Source organism: Pogona vitticeps, chromosome 6 (genome assembly GCF_051106095.1).
Source record: "Pogona vitticeps strain Pit_001003342236 chromosome 6, PviZW2.1, whole genome shotgun sequence".
Lineage (NCBI taxonomy): Eukaryota > Metazoa > Chordata > Lepidosauria > Squamata > Agamidae > Pogona > Pogona vitticeps.
Genome location: NC_135788.1, coordinates 38,100,331 through 38,124,935, shown reverse-complemented (window position 1 = coordinate 38,124,935; position 24,605 = coordinate 38,100,331). Strand labels below are relative to the sequence as shown.

The following is a 24,605-nucleotide window of genomic DNA, read 5'->3' as shown; positions in this document are numbered from 1 at the left end:
CTTCAGAACATGGCCAAAGAGCCCGGAAAACCCACAACAACCAGAACATGAATTTGTCAGAATTTACCTCATGAATTTTGCTTTTTTGATCTAAATGTCTTATGATGCTGTACAAGTGACCTCTGATACCTACTATTGTTACCCGAATTTCTCCCTCTTGAATGTGCCTTATTATGTGGACATTAACTGAAAATAGGAAATCAATCACACATGTAGAAGACCCCCTTAATCCCATAAATGTTTTTAATATTGCTGTATCAGTATCATTTGCACCACATTAAATTATCTTCATTCACTGTTGATCAATGATGCTCCTATTAGCCAAGTTGTATTACCCAGCTGAATTGTGTGTGTGTGTGTGTGGCACCCTTTTCAGGGTTTTCTAGCTGCAAAGTACTCAGAACTGGTTAACTATTCCCGTCTTCTGGGGGCATTCTGAGATTGCCCAGCTTAAGGCCACAAAGGTGGCTGTTCCAGGGTGCACAGTGGGAATCTGAACTCCCAATCTCTCAGCATGGTGATTTATTATGACACTGAATAGCTTTTAGCAAAAACATCATCCTTGTAGTTTTCAAAGGGTTTTGTGGTGTATTGAAAAAGTGTCAAAGTATTTCTTGTGGTGGTGGGTATCCTCCTTAGGTGCTGCTTACTCACGTGCTGAAAACAGCATCAGAAAGTTGGTGGACCAGTGTGGGCTTCCATTTTTGCCTACTCCAATGGGGAAGGGAGTTGTTCCTGACAACCATCCGTACTGTGTAGCTGCAGCTAGATCTAGGTAAATAAATGAGTCAAGGCTTCCACTCCTGTCTCTTAATACTAAAAGTTAAAGAATACAATATTCCTGGAAAATTCATCTTCAGTGAACCCTGGGTAGTTCACGAACAAGGGCAAGTAGACAACAACATCCAAGTAGAATTCTTCCATATTATATTCCATTGTACAAACATCAGGTTTATTTATACAGGTACAGAGGTATTTTGGACATAATTTAAAGTATGTATCAGGATGTTTCATATCATCAGTACACTGTTGTCAGCTTTTTGTGGTGTTTTCTATGAAGCACATGTTTCCACCCATTCATAGTCATGGCCGTGAGAACATGGGAAAAACACACATACTGAGTGGAGAATACAGGTTCCTGGCCATCTCTTCTTTGGTTTTTATAAAACATTAGGTGGTTGCATACTCTCTAGAAATTATGTAAGATTCTGAGAAGCCAGCAGGGGTGGTTGAATATGAATTCCAAGGCTTTGAGACACAGAGAGCAATGCATAGTTTCTTGAAAATAAGGGAAAGAAAGAGAGAATACAAACTACCCTTGTTGTAACACAGACTTTTGACTTTGGTTATCTGTAACTGTGCCAATAGTTTTTCAGGGTTAATTTTTCCTTGTGTCTGGCTTCTTCACTGCTTCAATAGCATTTGAAAAGCAGAAATTGTTAAATTGTTTTAATTAGACTAGATTACGCATCCTTCAGTCCCAAGAGACTATGGTAACGTGCTCTGTATGGAGGACTTGGAACAGTGTCTAGTGTGGCTGAGAAGGCCAATTTGAGAGTGGCAATTCCTTCCACACTGAAGACAAATCCAATCTGTCCCCTGTCCAGCTCCCTGGTTTTGCTGCTTTCGAGACTGCCTCTTTGCCTCAGCCTGCTGGACAAGGGTCTCTTCAAATTGGGAGAAGCCCTTGTCCAGCAGAGACCCTTGTTTTAAGGGGAGAGACCCTTGTTTTAATTATGCAAAAGAGAGCCCCTTGTTTAATTGTGCAAAAGAGAGACCCTTGTTTTAATTACACAACAATAAAATTATTGCTTCCATCATCATAAAGTTGTTTGTGATATTGATATTGGAGCAGCACACTGCATGAGAGGATTCATGGCAATAACTAACTCCAAGGAGGAAACAAGTAATTGTAGGCTCAAACTAGTGTCCTATAATAATAAAAAGAAGCAAAATTTAGTCAATTCTGGTTTTTCAAGTCTATTTTGAAAAACAAATTAGTTTTGATATATATAAAAATAATTTTTTCATTGAATTCTTTGTTAATGTTTTTATCTGTTAGGGCACTGCAAGGGGCTGATACAATCATATTACTTGGTGCCAGGCTAAACTGGATTCTGCACTTTGGACTTCCTCCAAGATTTCGTCCAGATGTGAAAATCATCCAGGTATTCAAAGTGAAAGCTGGAGGGATAGCTTTCCTGAGCTGCAGCACCCAGCTGCAGAGCTTGTGGTCAGGAGTTGGATTCCCCATTGTGCCTTGAAGGAGAAGAACCAGCCTGTGTGGGCTTTGGCAAACTGTACAGTCAGCAAGTACCCATAGGAGAAGGGGCTGGTAAACTACTCCCGAGTAATCCTGGGAAAGGTCACCATAAATTGGGATCAACTTGACAATGTCAAGGTTTAATATTTTGTATGTATAGAGTGCTAAAATGATGAAATGGGGTATAAAAATGCAATCCTGATAATGGATCTTGTGCTTAAGAAAATGAGGTTTGAACAGCAGCATATTAAAGGATCTCTTTCCTAGCATAATATAATTCTTATTATATTATTGAAAGTTAACCTCCTTTAAGATTTGGGCAGACTTCTGAAGTCCTGTAGAGTGTCTGAGCATTCTGCAATAGGTTGTATGTATTATACTTTTATCTCACTCTTCCTCAGAGAAGCTGGGAGTTAAGATACATTTTCACTTTACTTCTCTCACAAGAGATCTGAACCTATTGCATGCAAAAGAGGTTTTTTACAATCAGCTTAAGGGCTACATTTCAGTCAATACATTGCCCAACCCAGCCCAAAGTCATCTGTGGCTAAATTAGGGTTTTGGTTCCAGGGCAGTCCCATCTTTCTACATCACTTAACCCACTCTAGGTTTCTCCCTAGGCTCTTTGAACAACTGATTTTTATGTTTTTAAATGTTATGTTTGGAAGCAAGAAGTGTCTCACCCAGCATGACAGCTGTTATTTCAGGGGAACTGTAGATCCAGGCAAAACACAGGGAAAGGAAGCAGTTCACCTGCTAAGAAAAAATATTGAGTACAAACAAGCTGTCAGTGTTCCTTGCTCTGGGCTCAAAAGAAATGTGAAGCTCTAATTCTAAGAAGAAAATATTATAGCAGATGGATCATACAATTCTTACTATAACTGAGCCTACATTACTTTTTTGTGCATGTGACAGGTAGACATTTGTGCAGAAGAGTTGGGGAATAATGTGAAACCTGTTGCAGCCTTACTGGGTGACATCAGAGCAGTGTCAGAACAGGTAATGTAAGAAATCCACTTTGGGCCACATGCAGCCTCCAGTAACCCAAAGAAACCCATTTTTTAAATTCAAGAAGTCCCTTTGTATCCTCCAGAGCACATGGGGGCAAGTCTGCTACGTTTTGAGAAATTTCTAGCACTGCTAGATTCCCAGCACACACCCTTTTTAAAAAAATTCAATCATGACAATGTTATACAGTGGTGCCTCGCATAGCGAACGCTTCGCTATGCGATGAAACCGCACAACGAGGGCTCCCGGGCCATCGCTGGAGCGTTCGCTCAGCGATGGCCCCTATGGGCTTTTTTCGCTATGCGATGATCGCGCGGACGCGATCAAAGCATAGTGAACAGCTGATCGGTGGTTCCAAAATGGCCGCCGCTAAAACAAAATGGCGACCGCTGTTTTGCCTCACTAACGAGGCATCCAAAATGGCCACCGCAATGGAGGAAACTCGCAGAACGGTGAGTTTTAAGTCCATAGGAACGTATTAAATCAGTTTTAATACGTTCCTATGGGCTTTTTGTTTCACTTAACGATGGATTCGCTGAGCGAGGGTTAATCCGGAACGGATTAACCTCGCTAAGCGAGGCACCACTGTATTTTAATGTGAGCTTTCATGGACATGTCCACTTCCTCAGACATAATAAGAAATAGCATAGTAAATATTTATACATGCCATCAAAATACAGAGATCATGGTTGGTTGGTTGGTTGATAACAAAATCAGTGGGTATTTAACAGTGGGCTGATAGCCTCTTTGATATACAGGTATATTCCATTAAAGGTTGTGCTGTGTAGAGAATGTAAGAACCTCTGTCACGAATAACAGTGGCTGAATAACATAAATGTTAATTATGCTGAGGAGACTGGCCTTTTACCTTTTCTTTATAGGAGGTTGTCTGGCATAATTCACACATCACAATGATGCTGCTCTTGTGGTCATCCATTGCCTAGGGTAATTCACACATCCCAATGATGTGTGAATTACCCCGGGCAATGGATGACCACAAGAGCAACATAACAGTAAGTTAGGATGCTCTGGTTTACTTTTGAAGTTTTTTAGGTAGCTCTGTTGAGGAGGAACATATATCTGGGAGATACCGTACAGATTATTGTAGTGTTCATATTCTGTAATGCCCTGAACTACAAAATATGAACTAGATTCTAAAGCCATAAGTCATGGATTCTGTTTGTACATAGTAATAAAGATGCACATCTCAGGAACAGCAATTTAGGAAGGTGAAGGTAGCATCCTTCAATTCTGTCTTTAAAGTACTGCTGTACTTTTAGCTTTTAGATCAGCTGAACAAAAAACTTTGGAAATACCCCTCTGATACAGACTGGTGGAAAGATCTACGGGCGAAAATGCAGAGTAATGATGAAACATCTAAGGTACTGTGGATAATATTCTCCTATCCGTGGACTGTTCTGAATTCTTTTATAGATTTCATTAATATCTTTTGATTAAATTGTTTTTTGGTGTTTGATGTTATAAACCACTTAGGGTTATATGCAAATGAGGAGTATCATAAAAGCATTTCCTGATCATTATGATGTCAGCAAACAATACATCTCAGTTCTTTCAAAAAGTTAGTAAATAATTAAAAGTATTATGATACTTTTTTGTTTTTAAATTTAGTTTTCTTGTTTGAAATTCAGTGCCTCAAACCCAATCTTCCATAAACAAATCAGTGTTTTAGAATTAACCGTGCTTTCTTAAGCTTTATATCTGTTGGGACAGATCTTAACAAGGTCCATTTATTTCTTTTTCCATTAAGGCGCTATCACTACAAAAGCGTTTACCAATGAATTACTATACAGTGTTCTACCACATCAGGGAACATTTGCCAAAGGACTGTCTTCTGATTAGTGAGGGGGCAAATACGATGGACATAGGGCGCACCATGCTTCCAAACTATTATCCCCGCCACAGGTAATTTATTGACATTTTTCTCTGTTCCTGTTTGTTCTGACACTAGGGTGAATTGTTTCAGTTTTTAGTTAACTGTCAAAACCTGGAATCCATCAAATGGCTGCTTTGTTCCTGATAAGCAAAGAGAATCCTGATAAAGTTCTTTCTCAAGTCATGACTTGGAAAGTATCTTGATAGTGGAATTGTGGGTCAGCCTGTGTGGTGGAGGAGCTAATGTGAAATTCCCTGGGAAAAGATTTTTGCTAAATTTATGGTAACAAATACTTTATTACTCGGGATGGGTAAGGAGAGTCAGTATACCTCTTCCGGTTCCCTTTTTATGGATGTTATAGGCATTCCAAGAATTTTCACTTAAAACGCATCAGCTTTTATTTCAAAGTCTCCTTGATTGTTGTTGTATAATGCCATTTTTTCATTGTTTTCAGGCATCCAATTTATTGATTGTTTCTTGTTTTAAATGCTGAGAGTTGATAAGAGAGTATCATAAAACTTGGGAAATTCCTGATAAATTGTTTCTATATGGTCCCCAAAACGTTTGTCAATGTGCAGTAGAAAATAGTATTCACCGTATCAGTAGAATAGGTTTTTAATTACTTGGTAGAGTTTGAAATGTAATTTCACTGGGCTCTTGTTGCAATAATAAAAAAGTAACTTGGGTCAAATCATTATTTTTATCTCATTGCTTCTAGGCGCCTGAAAAAAGGTATACTAACCTCTCTTCCTTGCTCACAGGCTTGATGCTGGGACTTTTGGAACAATGGGAGTTGGGCTTGGTTTTGCAATAGCAGCTGCTATGGTTGCTAAAGACCGCAACCCTCAGCAGCAAGTGGTCTGTATTGAAGGAGACAGTGCCTTTGGATTCTCTGGCATGGAAGTGGAGACTATGTGCAGGTAAAACCCTTGCTGAGTTCAGCTTCTTAGAAGTCTTTAATGTCAAGCAAAGCAAGTGTTTTGCTTGACATTAAAGTGTTAGAGTAACCAGGTGTCCTCAGAAGATGAAATGTCTTAAAATGTGCTCCTCCTCGTTAATCACTGCAGGTATAATTTGCCAGTGATTATAATTGTAGTCAACAACAATGGGATATATAGTGGCTTGGATGCAGATACTTGGAAGGAGATGCTGAAACTTGGAGAACCTTCTGCATGGTGAGTACTTCTATGCTGGGCATTTTTCTGCAATTTAATTGTAACATTTTTGCTCTTCCCGATGTGTAATTATCCTTCCAAAACCATTAGATGTTCTGCCTGACATAATATTTTGGGTCAAGTCACACTTAATCTTTTTCTAGTGAGACAACTGAGATGATGGTCTATCATAAATTGTGGTTGATGTTACCATGTGCCACGGGCAAGGCCCATTCTAATGAAGAGTGATTATGATTTTGGTAGTGTTCTTTTCTTAAACATTTAAATCAAAAGTGGAGGCCATCCGCCGGGACCTCTCTCCTTTTTTGAATACAGTGAGTCGAGCAGAGATGTCCAGCGCTCCGTCTTGCCCGGTGATTTTTGACTCCTTTCAGCCTGTCACGCCTGACTTTGTGGCCAGGGTGCTTGATCGCTGTCGTGCCACCTCCTCCTCCTTGGACCCTTGCCCGGCCTGGCTAATCAAATCAGCCAGGCCTTTAACAACGGAATGGCCCATGGCTATAATTAATGGGTCTTTCCTTGAGGGCAGATTTCCATCCGCCCTGAAGGACACACTCATTAGGCCCATTAGGAAGAAACTCAGTTTGGCGGCGGACGAAATTGGCAACTATAGGCCCGTCGCCAATGTTTCTTTCTTAAGCAAGGTGGTCAAGAGGGTGGTGGCCGATCAGCTTCAGGCGCTCCTGGATGAAACAGATGCCCTGGATCCATTTCAGTCGGGCTTCAGGCTGCGCCACGGGACAGAAACGGCATTGATCGCCCTGTGTGATGACCTACTGAGGGAGGCCGACAGGGGCAAAGTGTCTCTGCTGGTCCTCCTCGACATCTCAGTGGCCTTTGATACCATTGACCACAGTATCCTCCTGGGGAGGCTCTCCGAGTTGGGAATAGGTGGCTTGGCATTGGCCTGGCTCCATTCCTTCTTGGAGGACCGCCCCCAGAGAGTTCAGCTTGGGGAGAGGGTCTCAGCCCCGTGGTGCCTCAATTGCGGGGTTCCACAGGGGTCGATTATCTCCCCAATGCTGTTTAACATCTATATGAGGCCACTGGGTGGGGTCATCAGGGGGTGTGGAGCCCGGTGTCACCAGTACGCTGATGACACTCAGCTCTACATCTCTTTTCCACCTACCGCAGGAGATGCCGTCCTGTCCTTCCAGCGCTGCCTGGGGACTGTACTGCAATGGATGCAGGAGAACGGGCTGAGGCTGAACCCAGAAAAGACGGAGGTACTGAGGGTGGGCGCCCCCACAGTTGGGGGTTTGGGAAACCCCCTCACTTTTGGGGGGGTGACTCTTCCCGCCAAGGATGGGGTCCGCAGCTTGGGGGGGATCCATCTGGACCCGGCGCTCACTATGGAATCCCAGGTGACGTCGGTGGTCCGCACCGCCTTTTTTCATCTTAGGCGGATAGCCCAGCTGCGGTCCTACCTTGATGTGGGGGCGCTCACCACCTTGGTGCATGCACTCGTAATCTCGAGATTAGACCACTGCAATGCGCTCTACGTGGGGCTCCCTTTGAGGCTGCTGCGGAAATTACAGGTGGTGCAGAATGCGGCGGCCAGATTACTTAGTGGTGTGAAAAAATACCAACATATTTCACCCACTCTGGCCGCATTGCATTGGCTGCCCATCCGATTCTGCATCGACTTCAAAGTGTTGATGCTTACCTATAAAGCCCTAAACGGTTTAGGGCCTCGATACTTGGCGGAACGCCTACTCCCACCAAGATCTACCCATGTCACTCGTGCGAGCCAGGAGGTGAGGCTGAGGAGCCTAACGCCGAGGGAGGCCCGGAAGGAAAAGACAAGAAATCGGGCCTTCTCGGCGGTGGCTCCTTGCCTCTGGAACAACTTACCTCCTGAGATTCGCGGGGCTCCCTCGCTGGGTACCTTTAAGAACCAATTAAAAACTTGGATGTTTCGGCAGGCCTTCCCATCACATAACTCATGACCTCTCTCTTTCTCCTTTACTGTGTTATGTCTTGTGTTTCTGCACTGTATTGTAGTGTTTTATGATTTAGAACTGTTATTTACATTTTTATTGTACTATTTTAAGACTGTTAGCCGCCTAGAGTGGTCCTCGTTTGACCAGATAGGTGGGATATTAAATAAATAAATAAATAAATAAATAAATAAATAAATAAATAGATAAATAGATAGATAGATAGATAAATAAATAAATAAATAAATAAATAAACAAATAAATAAATAAATAAATAAATCCATCCATCCATCCATCCATCCATCCATCCATCCATCCATCCAGTGTATATACCACTTGATTAGTGCAAGCAGAACACTGGGTAGTTTACAGAAGATTTCTTCCACTGAAAAATCTGGAAGGAGAGAATGAATACACTCTTTATTCCCAGCAAGTAGAGCATTCTGAGCAGCATCATACAGACATTGCAGCACTGAGAAGTCATTCTGTTTTATATGTTTGTGCTGTACTTAGAGCTATGGAGGATGCTGACTGGCCATGCAAGAGAACAAGGAGAAAGAGGTGGTGTTCACATAACTGCACAGACTTGCAAAAGTAGAGAACAGGCAGCCTAAGTATAGGTAATGCACACTGCAAATGTGCCAAAATTATCTCTTCCATTATGCTGCCATTTGTCCACAGAGATGCTTTTTAGTTTTAAATAGTGAAAAACTAAGCTCTAAAGTCAGGATTTTTTCTTTTGCATAAAATTTATTTGATGTTTGTCTAGGACGGTCATCCAGAATGAAAGATTAGAAGGCTCTATTGTTTTGCGGCTGGGACCTCTCATTCTTGGGTTGTTCTCAGTTAAATTCTGAAATGAAGCAACATTCAAATACTTATTCTAACAGTGAAATAGATACCAAGAAAACTGAGTTATTAGAAAATCAGTTTGAAAACTTTCTATTGTATCTAGCTGCTTCCTTCAGACTCTTAACACTATGTATACATTGAGCCCCCCCCCTTTTTTTTTGCTTTATTTCAGTATTCCTCCTGTTTCCCTGTTGCCAAATGCTCACTATGAGCAGATTATATCTGCATTTGGTGGTAAAGGGTACTTTGTACAAACACCAGAAGAACTGCAAGCTGCTCTGAAAGCAAGCCTGATGGATAAGTGCATGCCTTCTATTATAAATGTAATGATTGACCCACAAGCAGACAGGAAGAAACAAGTGAGTAGATCCATTTTTATTCTCACATCCTGAGCTCTAAACAAAATCCACATCCTTTATCAGGCAAAACAACTTGTTAACAGTGATATGTCTTTGGATAGTATTTAAAGCATTGTTTTATTAAGCGACAGCTTGATTATTCAGATTCCATGGAAGGCATGTAAAAGTATATTGTCACCTGGCCATCTTTATCCTTAAATGGATAGTAAATACTATCTGTTTAATAATAAAGCAAAGAAGGCATGTTTCTAAATGGGTTCCTTAGTCTTTGCGAAAGAAGACCACCTTATTTTTTGAACTGTAGTTGTGTATGAATTTTCACTTTGCTGCCTCACATTCTTTGTGTCCAGCATGGAAGTTCTGAGGTCTTTTATATCAGCATCAGACAGATCATACATGTCCCCTAACCCTTTTTCTCTAGACAATAATTAGTTCAGGTTACCATGTGCAATACTGTAAGGATGCATAACAGTTTACAGGCTCATTACCCGTAACAGCAAAGGAAATTGCAAACTAAGAGGTGAAGATGTTGATTGAAGAAACTTTGGGAAAAAAAGAGGCTTGTTGATTAACTAGGCCATCTAGCATTACGTGATAACAGTCCTAAGTTCCTCTACATAAATTTCCTAGATACTTTTAGAGCCACAAGCCATCTATCCTTTCTAAGCTATCTTACTATTTCCTTGAACTGAAAAATGACTTTTCAAAAATTGTTAAAATGTTTAAAAATTGTGAATTTATAGTGAAACAGGTAGTAAAAGATTGTAATGGTAGATTTATAATAATACAGGGTAAAATGGGTTTGGAAGAATATACTTTGGTTAATGTGTACGCACCTAATAATAAACAAGGAGATTTTTACGACACGGTTTTTAAAGAAATGGAGACGGTAAATAATGGTTATGTTATTATGGCAGGGGATTTTGATATGGTTATGGATAAGATAAAGGATAAAACTTTTTATGATCAGAATGATGTTCTTCAAAGAAATACAATATTGAGCAAGAAGGTAAAAAATAATCACTTGAAAGATATTTGGAGGGTAATGAAAGGTGATGAAAGAAGATATACTAATTTTTCAGCAATATATAATAGTTACTCCAGAATAGATTTTATATTCACATCTCAAGATTTAATTCCTAAGATAGTTAATACTGACATCAATTCCATAAAAATAACAGATCATGCTTTGATGTCAATGGAGATTGAGTTTTAAAAAGATTATAAAGACTCTAAAAGATGGAGAATGGATACTAACTTTTTCCAGTACCCAGAGGTAATAGAAAAGATAAAGAAAGAATGGTTAGAATTATGGACAATAAATAACACAAGAGGTACAAAATTAGGCCTGTTGTGGGACACAATGAAAGCAATTTCAAGAGGAACAACAATAAGGGAATACTGTAAATTGAAAAAAATTAAGGAGAAAAATGCGAAAAAACTGGAAGAAGACTTGAGAAATTTGGAAAGCAAGTTTTTTTTTAGAAAGAGATAGAAGGATATTGGCAAAAATTCAGGCAAAGAGTAAAGAACTAGAAAACTTAGAGAAAGTCCAGAGGGATTTGATGTATATAAACAGGATTTTTTAAAATTTAGCAATAAAAATTCAAAATTGTTAGCTAGAATGTGCAAATATAGAAGATTAAAAAATACGATTGGGGTAATTAAAGATAGAACAGGTAAGAGGTGTAATATAATGAAAGATAAATTGAAGATTTTCTAAGAATTTTATCAGAAATTATATAAAGGAAACAATGTACTGAAAGAGAATATAGAAAAATATATAAATGAGAATTTTAAAACTAAATTATTGGAATGTGATAAAAGAATATTAGAAGAAAAGATTAAAGAAGAAATTGCTCAAGTTATTAATAAACTGAAAAATAGTAAAACACCAGGCCCTGATGGATTGGGTCCAGAATATTATAAACATTTTAGTTCCATTTTGATACCTAAGCTAAAAATGATTTATAATAAAATATTGGAAGGCGAGACAATGCCACTTTCTTGGAAACACTCATTAACGATTCTTATCCCAAAACCCATCAAGGATCTAACAGATCCGGGATCTTATAGGCCTATATCTCTAATTAATCAAAATGCTAAGATTTTTACTGCTATACTAGCAAACAGATTAAATAGATTTATAGCAAATTATATTAAAGAGGATCAATGTGGTTTTATAAAGGGAAGACAAATGGATAATTTAACTAGGCAAGTTTTGAATATTATATATGAGGTAGAAAAAGAAAAAAGGAAGGCAACTGTTTTATCACTAGATATATTTAAGGCGTTTGATTGTGTGGAACGGCCAACATTAAAGCTGCTTATAAAGGGTTGGGGATTTGGTAGAAGATTTATAGGAGTTATAGATCAATTATATACAGATAATACTTCAGAAGTAATAGTTAATGATGGTTTAACAGAGTGGATTTTTCTAGGCCGAGGTACAAGACAAGGCTGTCCACTTTCACCAATATTGTTTTGTATGGTTATAGAACTGTTAGCTAATGCAATAATTTAATATTTTAATTGTATTTTAATTGTTGTATCTTTTTAATTGTATTTCAATTGTTGTAAGCCACCCAGAGACCTTTGGGTAGAGTGGGTGGCATATAAGAGACAGACAGACAGACAGACAGACAGATAGATTAGATAGATTAGATAGATTAGATAGATAAATAAGAGATTATGAATCAATTAAAGGATTAGGTAAAATGATACAATTAAGATTTATTTATTTGCTGATGACTCATTATTGACCATTAAAAACCCATTTTTATATTTTTGTATTTGTTTTTGTTTTGGAATTTTTTTAAAAAAAAATTTAAAAATGAAAAGTGGCTTTCTTTTTCTCCAGCAGCCCAAGTTCAATTTTCTCAATTTCCAGAGTTTACTTGCTCAGGATCTTGTTGTTTTGGGTCTCTGGAGATGATATTATACTACTAATTTGTTCTTCATGTTATTCGGAAAGAAGATTAAATGCAGACCTCTATTGTGTCTCTGGTAGAAGCGTCACGCTCATTTTTTTCTTTTAATTCCTATTCTTTTCCATTCACAGATATTTTATGTGTATTGTGATGGTTTGGTCACCCATTCCTTACAACATTCTATGTTAATATTTTTAGAGTTCACTGTGGGCTTTTTATCCTATTAAAGTAATAAGAGTGTTGCTGGTGTCTCTCACAGTTAATTTTATATTTTATTGCTGGGAAAAATGAGACTTTCCTATTTTTATGACTCTTGTCCCTCTTCACTTGCACACCATCTTCCTTCTTGATGTTGAGTACTGTTCATCTTTTTTATTTTCAGGATTTCCACTGGCTGACCAGGTCCAACATGTAGCAGAATGGACAAGAACTGGAAATCATGAGCAAAGCTTTTTGGGAAAATATTGAAAATATGCTTGTAGAGTTCACACTACAATTTCTATTTCTGCCTTTTCATATAATATAAAAGAAAATGTGTGCCACAATAATTTGTTTAGTCTTTAAGATGCCACAAGATTGTTTGTTTTGCAGAAAGAGACTGATACAGCTGTCCCTATGAAAATGTGAACTTTTCTTTTTAGAAATGCAATTTTAGTTATGTTGACATGCACCCTGGGCATTCTTATGGGTGAAATGTTAAGTGGAAAACTGCCCCTGGATCTTCCCCCTCCCTTTTCTCTGGTCTGCCATCTACCCGCTCTACCATTCACCATAGACTTTGCCCCATCTCTATAAAGCAGGATTGGTAGCTCCATAGGGTTACATTGTGCAAATTCTTCATGGTAAGGGAATGCACCGCGAGGCACTACTGAGAATGTAAGTTTTGCTGCCATGTGTAAGTCCTTCATTAACATATTGAATAGAAAATAATTCTGTTTAGGATAGCTCTTTGCTATCCTAAACAGAAGCTTGATCAAATAGAGCCCTCCTCCCCAAAAGGCAAGTGTACACAGACTATCTTTCATTGACGTAAGCCAGAGTTGCCACCCTCTGCCTAGCATGTCTGTCATCTCTAGAATATGCACATTTTTAGTTCATATTGAATTCCTAATGTGATCAAGTAATTAGAATATCTTCATTGATTATCTAGAGGATAGTCACCATGCAGGAAGCACTGAAAAGAGCCTGGAGGCACAGGGGTTAAACTGTAATATTGCAGTCGAAATTATGCTCACAGTCAGTGATCGATACCAATGGATCTCACAGCCAGCTTGAGGTTGACTCAGCCTTCCAGCCTTCTGAAGTCAGTAAAATGAGTACCCAGCTTTTGGGGTGTGGACAATGTGTAGCCTGTATATGAGGCTCATAATTTTAAAATTGTAAACCACTCAGAGAGTGCTTTAAGCACTATGAGGCAGTATATACTGTATTTGCCGGCATGTAAGATGATTTCTTTGGCCCCAAAAACATGCCTCCAAGTGGGGGGTCATCTTATACGCTGGGTGCTCTTCAGCTGGGCCAGGAAGGAGCCGCCACCATTGAGTGAATGATGCGGGGCCGCGCCGGCAGGGGAGGAAGGCGGGCGGGCAGGCAGCTGGTCGGTCCGGACAGAGGGAGGGAAGCAGAGGCGGCCATGCCTGAGCGGCCAGAGCCCACCACTGGGCTGCCTGCTGCCCCGTGCCGCTGAGCCAGCTGCCTGCTTGCCCGTGTGCTGCCGGATAGCCGCTTCCCCTCTTCCTCCTCTTCCACTTCTGCCGCTGCCGTCGCCCGCCCGGCAGCTTCCCCTCCTCACCCTCCTCGCAGCTGAGCCAGCTGCCTGCTCGCCCGTGCGCTGCCAGATAGCCGCTTCCCCTCTTCCTCCTCCTCCTCTTCCTCCGCTGCCACCACCCACCTGGCCGCTTCTCCTCGTCGCCAGCCAGGAACTTCCAGGGTGGGCCCGGGCAGAGACCCGGGCAGCCGCCGCCGCCGCCACAGCAGAGCCATCCACTATATTTTGAGTGGAAATGTTGGGGGGTCGTCTTATACGCCTAGTCTTCTCGTACGCCGGCAAATACGGTAAACACTGCACTTTGCTCTTCTTTTAAAAAGCCCATAATAGAGCGGCACACATCAAAGTTAAGAAAGTGCACGCAAACAGCATGTCATTATAGCCATTTGAATTCAAGAATGATGTTATTTCTCTTATGCAAATGTGAATTTAAATTAGGATTCTATCCACTCTCTCTTTCCTTCTCTCTTTTCCTCCAACTGCAGTCTTATCCATATGACCGTTATTCTTAAGCCAATTATTTCACTTTTTTAAATGAACCATATAATTCAAGTATCCTAAACCTGGTGTATAGTGTTTATGTTCTTTCTCTACCTGGGTTCTCCAGTTACTGCCATAGCATGCCATAGCTTTTGGTTAAAGATTCTTATACAGTATATGTTATCTAGGTAAAGGGAAAGGTTCCCCTTGAGATTTAGTCCAGTCGTGTCCGACTTGAGGGGGCGGTGCTCATCCCTGTTTCCAAGTGGTAGAGCCAGTGTTTGTCCGTAGACAGTTTCCATGGTCACGTGGCCAGCACGAAACGCCGTTACCTTCCCATCGTGGTGGTACCTATTTATCTGCTACTTGCATTTGTATTCTTTCTAGCTGCTAGTTTGGCAGGAGCTGGGACAAGTGACGGGAGCTCACTCTGTTGCATGCATTCGATCTTACAACTGCTGCTCTTCTGACCTTGCAGCATAGAGGCTTCTTTAACCCGCAGCGCCACCACGTCCCTATATGTTATCTAGGGACATGGATTTTAGGCTCTTACATATATAAATGAGGTGGTGCCTCTGTCTAGCATTCATTTATGGTTTTGTGGCTAAGCCACTGTGATTAATTGCTCTTGAAAAACCCTGAAAGATATAGATAATCTATTTGAAGCTGTTTTTATAAAATACAGTAGTCTGAAGAAATACAAGAGTAAAGAAGCCTGTTTTTTTCTTAGTATTGCAACCAGTAGCTGAAGTTCTCCCTAACTTAAATATAATTGCAGGTCAAGTCCTTTAGATAAGTCTATGGTTCTGGGAAATCAGAGTGCTCCCCCACCCACATTTTATATTTTACATTCCTGCTGTGATTTTGCACAATCTGAAAAAAAAAAAGCTTTCTCTGTCAACAGTTCTAACTAAAAATGCTAGTTTCCTTATGTCATTTTGCTCAGATTGGAATTAATGTTTATAGTTGGGCTTTGCTCTGGCTGCACACTGAAGTCAGTGAATGGGAGTGAGGAAAGTTCTTGCTTGGTTCTCTCAGTTAATAATCAGTGAAATTTAAAATTGCTTAACACTGGCTGGTTCATGCACTATCATTGCCAATTTTGACATTTCCAAGATGACAGTTTTTGAAATTTACAAACACTGGGACATTCTCCCTTCTCCGTCTCCTGATCAGCTCATTCTCAGACATGTTTTCTGGCAGTCATTTCAAATCCTAGTGAAACGATGCAGCAAGTGGGAAGATTGCACCTATACAGGTTGTTGGACTGCAACTCCCAGACTAGCACTAGGACTGCAACATCTGGAGGGCCACATGTTCCCTACCTTACAGGCACCTTGGTCCTTTAAAAGAGAAATAGACTCCATACAGAGGTTACTGGGAAGTAACAAATGACAATGTTATGTATTAAATTCATCAAAGAATTTTCATTTTGTAGTAAATTGGCAGTTAAGACATATTTGAATCTACAAAGCTGCTGCAAAAGTTTTAGATGTTTGCATATGCCTAAAAATCAGACTTTCCTAAAATCAGTGTTCTGTGTAATACATGTTTGTTTAATGCCAGAGTAATATCACCAGAGGGCACCCTTCATTCATGATTCTTATTCATAATGATGTAGTCTATTTAAAGTCTGATTTCTTCTTTTAATGGAAAGTTTCAGTGCTGTATTTTTGAGTGGAAAAAGGAATTTCTGCAAAATCTTTCAAAATATTCTAGTAAGATGGTAAAACAATGGAACGAAAAGATTTTGCACAACAAATAAAGAGTTTTATACCCTGGAGTTTTCTCTGTCTTGTCATTACAAAATTAACTAAGTTAATAGAGAATTGACTTAGTTACATATGGCAATATCTTACTATTACAATATTGTTGTGTTTAACTATTCTCCTTTAGGTACACACACCAAGCAAATAATGTAATGAGGTCTTAGGAGATATTAGCAATTCCACATGCCTCAGATGTCACTAATTTAATTGGTGCTTTGAACAGATGATCCTGCCAGAACTGGTTTTTAACTGTGTTTATTTTCAGAAAGACCACCAAGACACAGGGTGATATTCTGTTTATTTCCCTCCTCTTAAGTAGTAGTCAGAAGCAGTGGGAATCTCACCATGAAGATCTCGTGTGCTATTGTGGCTGTAAGCATTATCCTCCATCAATTTGTCTAATTCTCCCTCAAGCCAAAAGTCCTAATATCTTCACATTTTTAGTCTGCTCTATTCAGGCTTTAAAGAACATGGGCAATTAGAATCAGATAAGAATGATGACCTGCTTCATGGCCCTGCTCTTTCTTGTAGCATCACTATTTCCTTGCACATGTTAAAAGATTTGCAGACAGTAGCCTACTTGTATTAGAGGGTTCTAAATTCCAAATATGGTCTACTTGAGAGTAGGCTTCCAGTGCAGCCATTCTTCAGTGTGCATGGTGCGTATGAGTACAAAGTATTGCTGTCCAATGACATAGGATGGAGAGAGTAGAGGGAGGTGATACATCTTCTTCCCTCCTATGATTATAGTTGGGCCCTTTGGAACCATGAAAGTTGGGCTTGGTTTTGCAATAGCAGCTGCTACGGGTGCTAAAGACCACAGCCCTCAATCGAAAGTGGTCTGTATTGAAGGAGACAGTGCTTTTGGATTCTCTGGTGTGGAAGTGGAGGCATCCCTATCTAGACACGGGGGCCCTCACCATGCTTGTCCATACGCTCATAATGTCAAGAATAGACTACCGTAATGCTCTGTACGTGGGGCCTCCTTTGAGACTGATGCAGAAACTTGAAATAGTCCAGAATATGGCAGCCAGGCTATTAACAGGGTGAAAAGATTCCATCATATCTCCCCCATTCTGGCCACCTTACACTGATTACCTATTTGCTTCTGCATCGATTTCAAGGTGTTGACTATTACATATAAAGCCCTAAATGGTTTAGGGCCTGGATACTTGGCAGAGTGCCTTCTTCCACCTAGTTGTGCCCATTCCAGCCAGGCTGGGCAGTTGACGAGCCTAACTCTAAGAGAGGTCCAAAGGGAGAAAAGTAAAAACCAGGTCTTCTTCGCAGTGGCCCCTCATCTTTGGAACAACCTACCAAAAGAAATCCACCTGGCCCCCTTGCTGAGGGCCTCAAGAGCAAACTAAAGACCTAGCTCTACAAGCTGCATTTCCTAACAGCCATTACTTAGCTTTACATCTTTTTCCTTTTTTTCCCATCTTTGACTCTTGTTGTAAAATTGGGCCTCATTTTTAATGCATTTATATTTTCATTTATTATATTTGTATTTTGGTTTTTGTATTTTGTGTACCACCCAGAGTAGACATGTATATAAGTCTAAATAAATAAATATATCAAAGTTGATATTTTTTTTCTTTTCCTACACTGCTTGCATTGCAGATATAAACAGCTAATGAATGGATGAATGAATAATCTTGCCCTTATTGTATTCCGTTTGCTGTGTTCAAGATGCTTAATTTCTGTGGTCCCCAAAAATGTTTGATGGGATGTTTAGTGAAAGACATGTGCTTGCAGGAGGTGGGGTTGCTGCCAGTGGTAAAACTAGGTAACTTCATGCTATAGATGGAGTGGAGTGACTGTTTAGGCAGCCACCTGTATGGAGGTGTTGTTCTGCTTGCCGTCACTGCTACCCCATGTCTTGCAGCTGCTTCCATATTCTTGATACATTACAGCAATGCACACATGCATGCTCACAAAGACAGAAACCCTGCAAAGTTACAACAGAAAGGGTGGGAAAACTGCATTTTTTACTGAATTGCTGCCAGTTGTTGAACAAAAAAATTGCAAATTGACATATTCAGCTTAAGTGCAAAATTCCTTAAAATTCAGCAGACACATTCCTCCTCTCTGTTTCCTGGTAGAATATTCATTTTCACTGTTGTAATTCTGCCCATCATTGTTAAGTGCAGATTTTCCCATCTAGTCAAGTCTTTATTTCTTCCATCAATTTCAGATAATTATCTTTAATGAAAGTACTTGGTGGGGTTTTTTTGTACAGTTTATTCCAAGATACAGTGGTGCCTCGCTTAACGGGTGCTCGTTTAGCGATGAAATCGCTTAGCAATGACTTTCGGAGCGTTTTTGCGCTTCGTTTAGCGATGATCCCTATGGACAATTTTTGCTTAGTTGGGACCATGCTTCGCATAGTGATTAAATTTTGGGTCCCCTGTTTCGCTTAACGATGGTTTAAACAGCCTCATGTTTGCTGTTTTTTAAATGTTTTTCTGTTATTTATTAAGTTAAAGTTTACTGTTTAAAATGTTTGAAATCATAAAGTGCACTTAATAAACCCTTTGTTAACCAAATTTGACTTTGTTCTGACTCTTTTTAAATTTGTTGTTGTATTTTTCCCCCATTGAGATGCATTGAATAGATGTCAATGAATTTCAATTGGGGAACCGCGTTTCGCTTAGCGATGTTTCCTATGGCGATTTTCGCTTAAGGACGGCAATTCGTTCCTATTGGAATGGATTATCTGGTTTTCAATGCATTTCAATGGGAAACCGCGTTTCGCTTAGTGATGAAATCGCTTAGCAGCGATTTTTTCGGAACGAATTAACATCACTAAGCAAAGCACCACTGTATTTTACTTTCTTTCCCTCCTGGAGGGAAATTTGTAAGATTCAAGAGGTCATTTATTTCTTTATGTTGCATGTTTTTAGATATTTTTTTTCTCTTTCTATGGTTTATTTTCAGCCCCCTCCCCATTTCTCCAAACTTTTTAAATTCTTTCATAAGTACTGTTGATCGTTGTGGATCTTCCACTGCTACGAGTAAATCATCTGTGAAGGCCTGTAATTTAAAGAACTTGTTTCTAATTTTGAGCCCTTTAATTTTATCAGAAATTCTTATCCGATGCATTAGAATTTCAATTACTACCAAAAAGAGCAGTGGTGATAATGGGCAGGGTCTCAGAGTCATTTTTGACCTCGCTTCTATTTGGGCTGGCTGAAGTTATGTATTTTCTTAAAACCCAATATTCCCCATGGTGAAGGAGGGGTGGTGGTCTTCAAACATTTTGGGTAATATGAATGGCCATTTTATTATATTTTTCCCAGTTTTTCAGGGGAGGACCTACACTGGAAGCGCTGGTGGGCACCGTGCAGCCTATAGGCTGCAGTTTACCTGCTCTTGATTGAAGAGCTCAGTCCTGTACATATCAACTCAGAAATCAGTCCCAAAGTGTTGTTTTGGACACATTCCAACCTATGTGTTTATGAAGTTGTATAGGAGAATTTTCAGATAGATAGTGCCTTATGCAAGCAATTAAGGCCCTTCTACAGCTTTTCATGCTTTTCCTCATAACAGAGGTTTGGCAGGAAGAAAAACAATGAAGGAAGCAGTAAAAAATAGGGGCGGGATAAAGGTAGAGAATACTATCATATGAAATCCCAGTGTCATACAAAATTCCGAGGGAAGATGGGGCTGGCAAGCTAAAAGTTGCCTCTAAGCCAGTAAGGGAGGGGGGTGTCAAACTAGATGTTATGCTTGGCACATATTTAGAGGAGATGCTTCTTCAAGTGATGGAAAACATCTTTTTCTCATCGTATTTGCTTTTTCCTCACCTCTTTATCTTTCACTTAGAGTGCTCTGTTTTATGATTTATGAGTATGGTTGCTGAGCCATGCATCTCTTTTACAAGCCAAAATCCTGTTTGTGTAAAGTTACATGGTGGAAGCTGATGATGTCGTTAGCTGGCACCACTAACAGTTAATTAAAAGCTTCCTGTGCCTTTGTTTTAGATTCTGTGACTCCCCAGGGATCCCTTTTGGCCTGTGAAAGCCTTGGGATATAGGACAGCCTTTAAAAGTAAACAAGCAAAACAAAACAAAAACACCTGCGAGATTGCCACCACCAGGATCGGGACCACCGGTGGCAACCCAACTGTGATTTTAGACTTTTTAAGCTTCCTTCTCATTTCAAAACTTTCTCAAAGCAAAAGGGAACATCAGAACCTAAAATGGCACAGGAGATATTACTGGTGCCAACTGATGACATCATCAGCTTCCACTGTATAACTTTACACAAACAGGATTTTGGCCAATGAAAAATTGTAATTACCCAGGAGTAACAACATGCATGTATTAAAAGCAATCTTGACCTTCAGGACCAAAATATACAGCCAGAGACGTGTGCCCTTTCCATGGTCACAATATAACTGTATGCAAATAGGATTTGGGCCATTGTCTTCCTGGGCCTAGTGATATGCAATGTACACTCTAGAAAGAGTATTAAACACTCTAATATTACAATATTTTCAAATTAGTTACAAAGACCAGACTTGGTATACAGAAACATGAACGAATTGTGCCCATATCCCTAGTGTGGAATCGTTAACAAAAGAGAGAGAAGGAGACCAATATTTAATGAATGGAATTATCTCAGTGCTTGTCTGATTGCCAGCCAGGGATGTGCTTTTCCATTCAGTTGAGAATTGCCCCCCCCCTCATTAGTCCTCTGGCTATATTTTAATAGATGGTATTTGTGATGGGGGCATCTGATCCAGTACTTGAGTTAAATATAGCCCTGTCTAGTGTAAGGGGAAGATTTAATGGGAAATGGTTAGCATTCTTGCTCTGTAAAGCTCGCTCTCTCACACACACACAGATAGAAGAGAAAGCCTTGCACACATAAACATACCCAGCCAGTGAAAGAGCAAAAGAGAGCAGCAAGCAAAGAAGCAAAGCAGGCAGGCAGAGAAGACAGTAGCCAAGAAATCCACATATTGGGATTACACAGCTGGCAGCCAGCATGGTCATCCTTAGCTGTGTGGCATTGGGACTTTACCTTCAACTCCTTTTCTGCTTTGCTCTGTCTCAGAATTCTTTTGTTGACAGTGTCTTCTCAATTTCCACAGGTAAATTGCGCCTTTGCTTTGCTTTCTTAGTGACTTACATTGCTCTGTTATTGAATCTTCCTGCTACTCTAACCACTCAGATTTTGTACTTTTGCAGAGATTGAAGGGGGAAAACACCATAAAAATGCAAATTGCATGCTTAATTGCAAGTTTGCATGAATCAATAAGCAATTGTTTTCCCTGGTTTAGACCTCTTCTCCTCTATGCTTTATTTTATTATTCCTGATGTTAGGAGATGTTACTGACATCTTTTAAATAGACCATATTCATAAACTTCCCTATCAGTGAGCAAATAGGCTTATTCATTAGCAAATGTTCACTTGAAGGGCTGTATTTTTTTACAGAGGCGTAAATGAAACAGATGAGAGGAGAGATGATTCATATCGCAGTGTATATCTGCCCTTGCTAATATATCCCAGACCTTGTTCAGCACTGCAAGAGCTGGATATTATTAAAGTAAACATCTTCGGGCCATGGCAATGACACTAATAAAATGCTCAGATGACTTTCATAGCAAGCAAAAGCCTCACAAGCAAATCCCTGATCGGCACAAGGTAAAGGGCATGGATGGTCTCTGTGGAGAGAATCCTATTTTCTCTGTTAATCCAGCAGGCTTTCCTTCAGCTGTATCCACTGGAAAGAAGAGAGGGAACGGAAAACACCTTTCTTTCAACTGTTCCTGCCTCCCCTTGCTGTGACAGAAATTTACTTTTCCAGTATAAAGACTAAGAATAACTTGGCTTCAAACAATTCTAGACTTTGTGGGGTTTTTTGTGAATCTTAAGATCCCAGTTTTACAAATTCATTCTAAAGGGACACAGTACTAGGTTTCAATGTAATTGCAGGGGTGTATATTTTTATTTGAGTCATGTGCAATCTTTCTCCTAAAATCAAGGCAGTTCACAACAAGATTGTTGACAGGTACAGAAAAAAAATCTCTGCTCTAGAACTGCTGTTACTGGAAGCAGTAATGGTCAGAGCTGGCCCTTGCACAAGGCAGAGCTTCAGGCTGCCATGAAAGGACTGTAAATAGTTAATTGTTTTATTTATTATTAAATTATTTGTACATCCAAGGTGAGGGAGAAGTGCATATGAGCTTTTCTGGCTCCAATGCCTAAGGAACATGACCATCCTTGGATAGTATGTACGCTTACACTCACATTTAGTGTGCAAGTGTGCTCATTGATCTACCTCAGGCGATAACATGTTGTGAAGGGAAAATTCTGGGGAAGTCTTTTAAAGCATCAAATAAAGTGTGTCTGTAGTAGCAGGCTTTTTATATTTTGCAACAAGTACTAATTCCTGGCATTATTATTTTTTTAGAATTTAATGTTCTTTTTAAATTCAGGACCTTCTGAAACTATAAAAGTGTCAGTGACTAATGTATAATATTCTAATGAAGCTGCAGTAATATCTCCTGCAGATATGTATTCTTGACTTTGATTCACTGTGAGCAAATCAAAATTTCTTCATCTAAAGAGAACTCTTTATCTCCATCCAAATTTATTTAGGTGGAAATATATGGTACTTCACAATAACTAGGAGTTGAGCAAAACCATCGTCATTAGAGACACAGAGAAAATAAATCTGAAAAAAAATTGCAGAAGCTTAATAAATCAGGTGTTTTTTCTTGAGAGATATCTCATCCATCCATCCATCCATCCATCCATCCATCCATCCATCCATCCATCCATCCATCCATTTTTTCATTTGTATCCCTTCTTTCTCCCAGTTCAGGGGCCCAAAGTGGCTTTAAAAATGGCAAGGAGGAGGACAGTGACAGATCCATAATTTAATAATATTAAAGGACAGTGGAACCTTTTTAAAAACCAAAGCAATAACAAAAAAGACACATAAAAGGGAGATGTTTAAAGAAGAAAAGAAAAGAACAACAGCCTTGTAAGAAAAAACACTACAGTTGTTCACTACAGTCCTCTAGATGGAAAATACCAAATTCCTGGAAATTACTTTTTGGAAGTGGACTCCCACCTGCTTTGTTTTAAATTCCTTGCTGCTGGCTTTTGTAAAACCTACATTTTCTGTTTTGAATTCTGAAATGAACAATAGCATTTCCTGATATACCACATACAATGTAACAGGTTTCAAATGTCTAAAAGAGTGATGGTTATTTTGGAAACGATGGAGGAGTAGAAGGAGTGTTTGAAGCATGTGTGGTGATCTTGTGAATAAATTCAAGAATTCTGGCACAGTGGGGGGGAAAGCACTTTATTTGCATCTTGATCAATAACCAAAAGCTGGCCCAAAGAGAAAAGCCTTTATCTGCCACAGAAGAAGGGCAGCAGGGAGGGAGATGTCCTAGTACCTTGAGAAAGGGAATTCTGCTGTCTGTGAGCAGCTACTGAAAAGTCCTTACGAGACATAATTATGAGGGCCCTGGAACCAGGAAAAGGGCCTTGGCCCCAATGCCCTCAGAAGGAGCAGCTTAGTACATGCACAACAATTTTTAAAGTCTGGGAAGGCTCATATGGGGAGATGCAGTCTTTCAAATAGTGATTTATGTGTCATAACTACTGCTTTAATTTAGACCCAGAAACGGCCTGAAAGCTAGCGGAACTGGTGTAAAGGGGAGTTATATGCTCCCTGTAACCAGTTATAGTCAATAATCTGGCTACAACATTTTAGACCAGGTAAATTTTCTAAACTTCAGAAGTTTTATTGGTTATATTTCAGCACAGAACAGTTGTTTCAGGCCACACTCTCTTTCTCTGTTCATCCATGAATCAATTATTAATTTTGCAAAACTTTTGTTTTAGAGGAAAAATCATTCAATGAGGCTTATTCCCTTAAGCATGCATAGGATTACAGCCTACGGAGCAATCCTAAACCTATTTAATAAATATATTTTTGGGACTTATTCCTTAGCAAGTGTGTTTAAAACTCTTTACCTCAGAGAAAAGGGGCAGTTGGGCTATGTGCATGCTTAAGAAGTTTTCTGAAGAAGTTTGAAACTGCATAGGAACAACTGGAATTGGTGAGAATTATCTGCTAGACAGAGCACACTCCATGAACCAGAGAGCTCTAAATTACCTCACCAAAATATAACACTTG

General features: G+C 39.7%; 2 protein-coding genes across 8 annotated transcripts in view; both read left to right on the top strand.

Annotated features, from left to right (window-relative positions):
• Window positions 1–12,966, top strand: part of HACL1 (2-hydroxyacyl-CoA lyase 1) — a 34,009-nt gene extending 21,043 nt beyond the window's left edge. For 5 of the 6 annotated variants that reach the window (XM_020780239.3, XM_073003347.2, XM_073003350.2 and 2 more), the window contains 9 exons: window positions 640–775; window positions 2,063–2,168; window positions 3,179–3,262; window positions 4,552–4,653; window positions 5,040–5,194; window positions 5,927–6,085; window positions 6,233–6,340; window positions 9,305–9,491; window positions 12,804–12,966. In XM_020780239.3, the coding sequence (XP_020635898.2) occupies window positions 640–775; window positions 2,063–2,168; window positions 3,179–3,262; window positions 4,552–4,653; window positions 5,040–5,194; window positions 5,927–6,085; window positions 6,233–6,340; window positions 9,305–9,491; window positions 12,804–12,836 (1,070 nt within the window). In that variant the 3' untranslated portion in view covers window positions 12,837–12,966. Of the gene's footprint in view, window positions 1–639; window positions 776–2,062; window positions 2,169–3,178; window positions 3,263–4,551; window positions 4,654–5,039; window positions 5,195–5,926; window positions 6,086–6,232; window positions 6,341–8,793; window positions 8,901–9,304; window positions 9,492–12,803 lie in introns of those variants that run through there. The other variant, XR_013537230.1, reaches the window with a different exon arrangement.
• A 7,660-nt stretch (window positions 12,967–20,626) lies between these two features.
• The window catches only part of COLQ (collagen like tail subunit of asymmetric acetylcholinesterase), a 54,979-nt gene continuing 51,000 nt past the window's right edge, over window positions 20,627–24,605 (top strand). For both annotated transcript variants that reach the window (XM_073003343.2, XM_020780321.3), the window contains exon 1: window positions 20,627–21,536. In XM_073003343.2, the coding sequence (XP_072859444.2) occupies window positions 21,431–21,536 (106 nt within the window). In that variant the 5' untranslated portion in view covers window positions 20,627–21,430. The remainder of the gene's footprint in view (window positions 21,537–24,605) is intronic.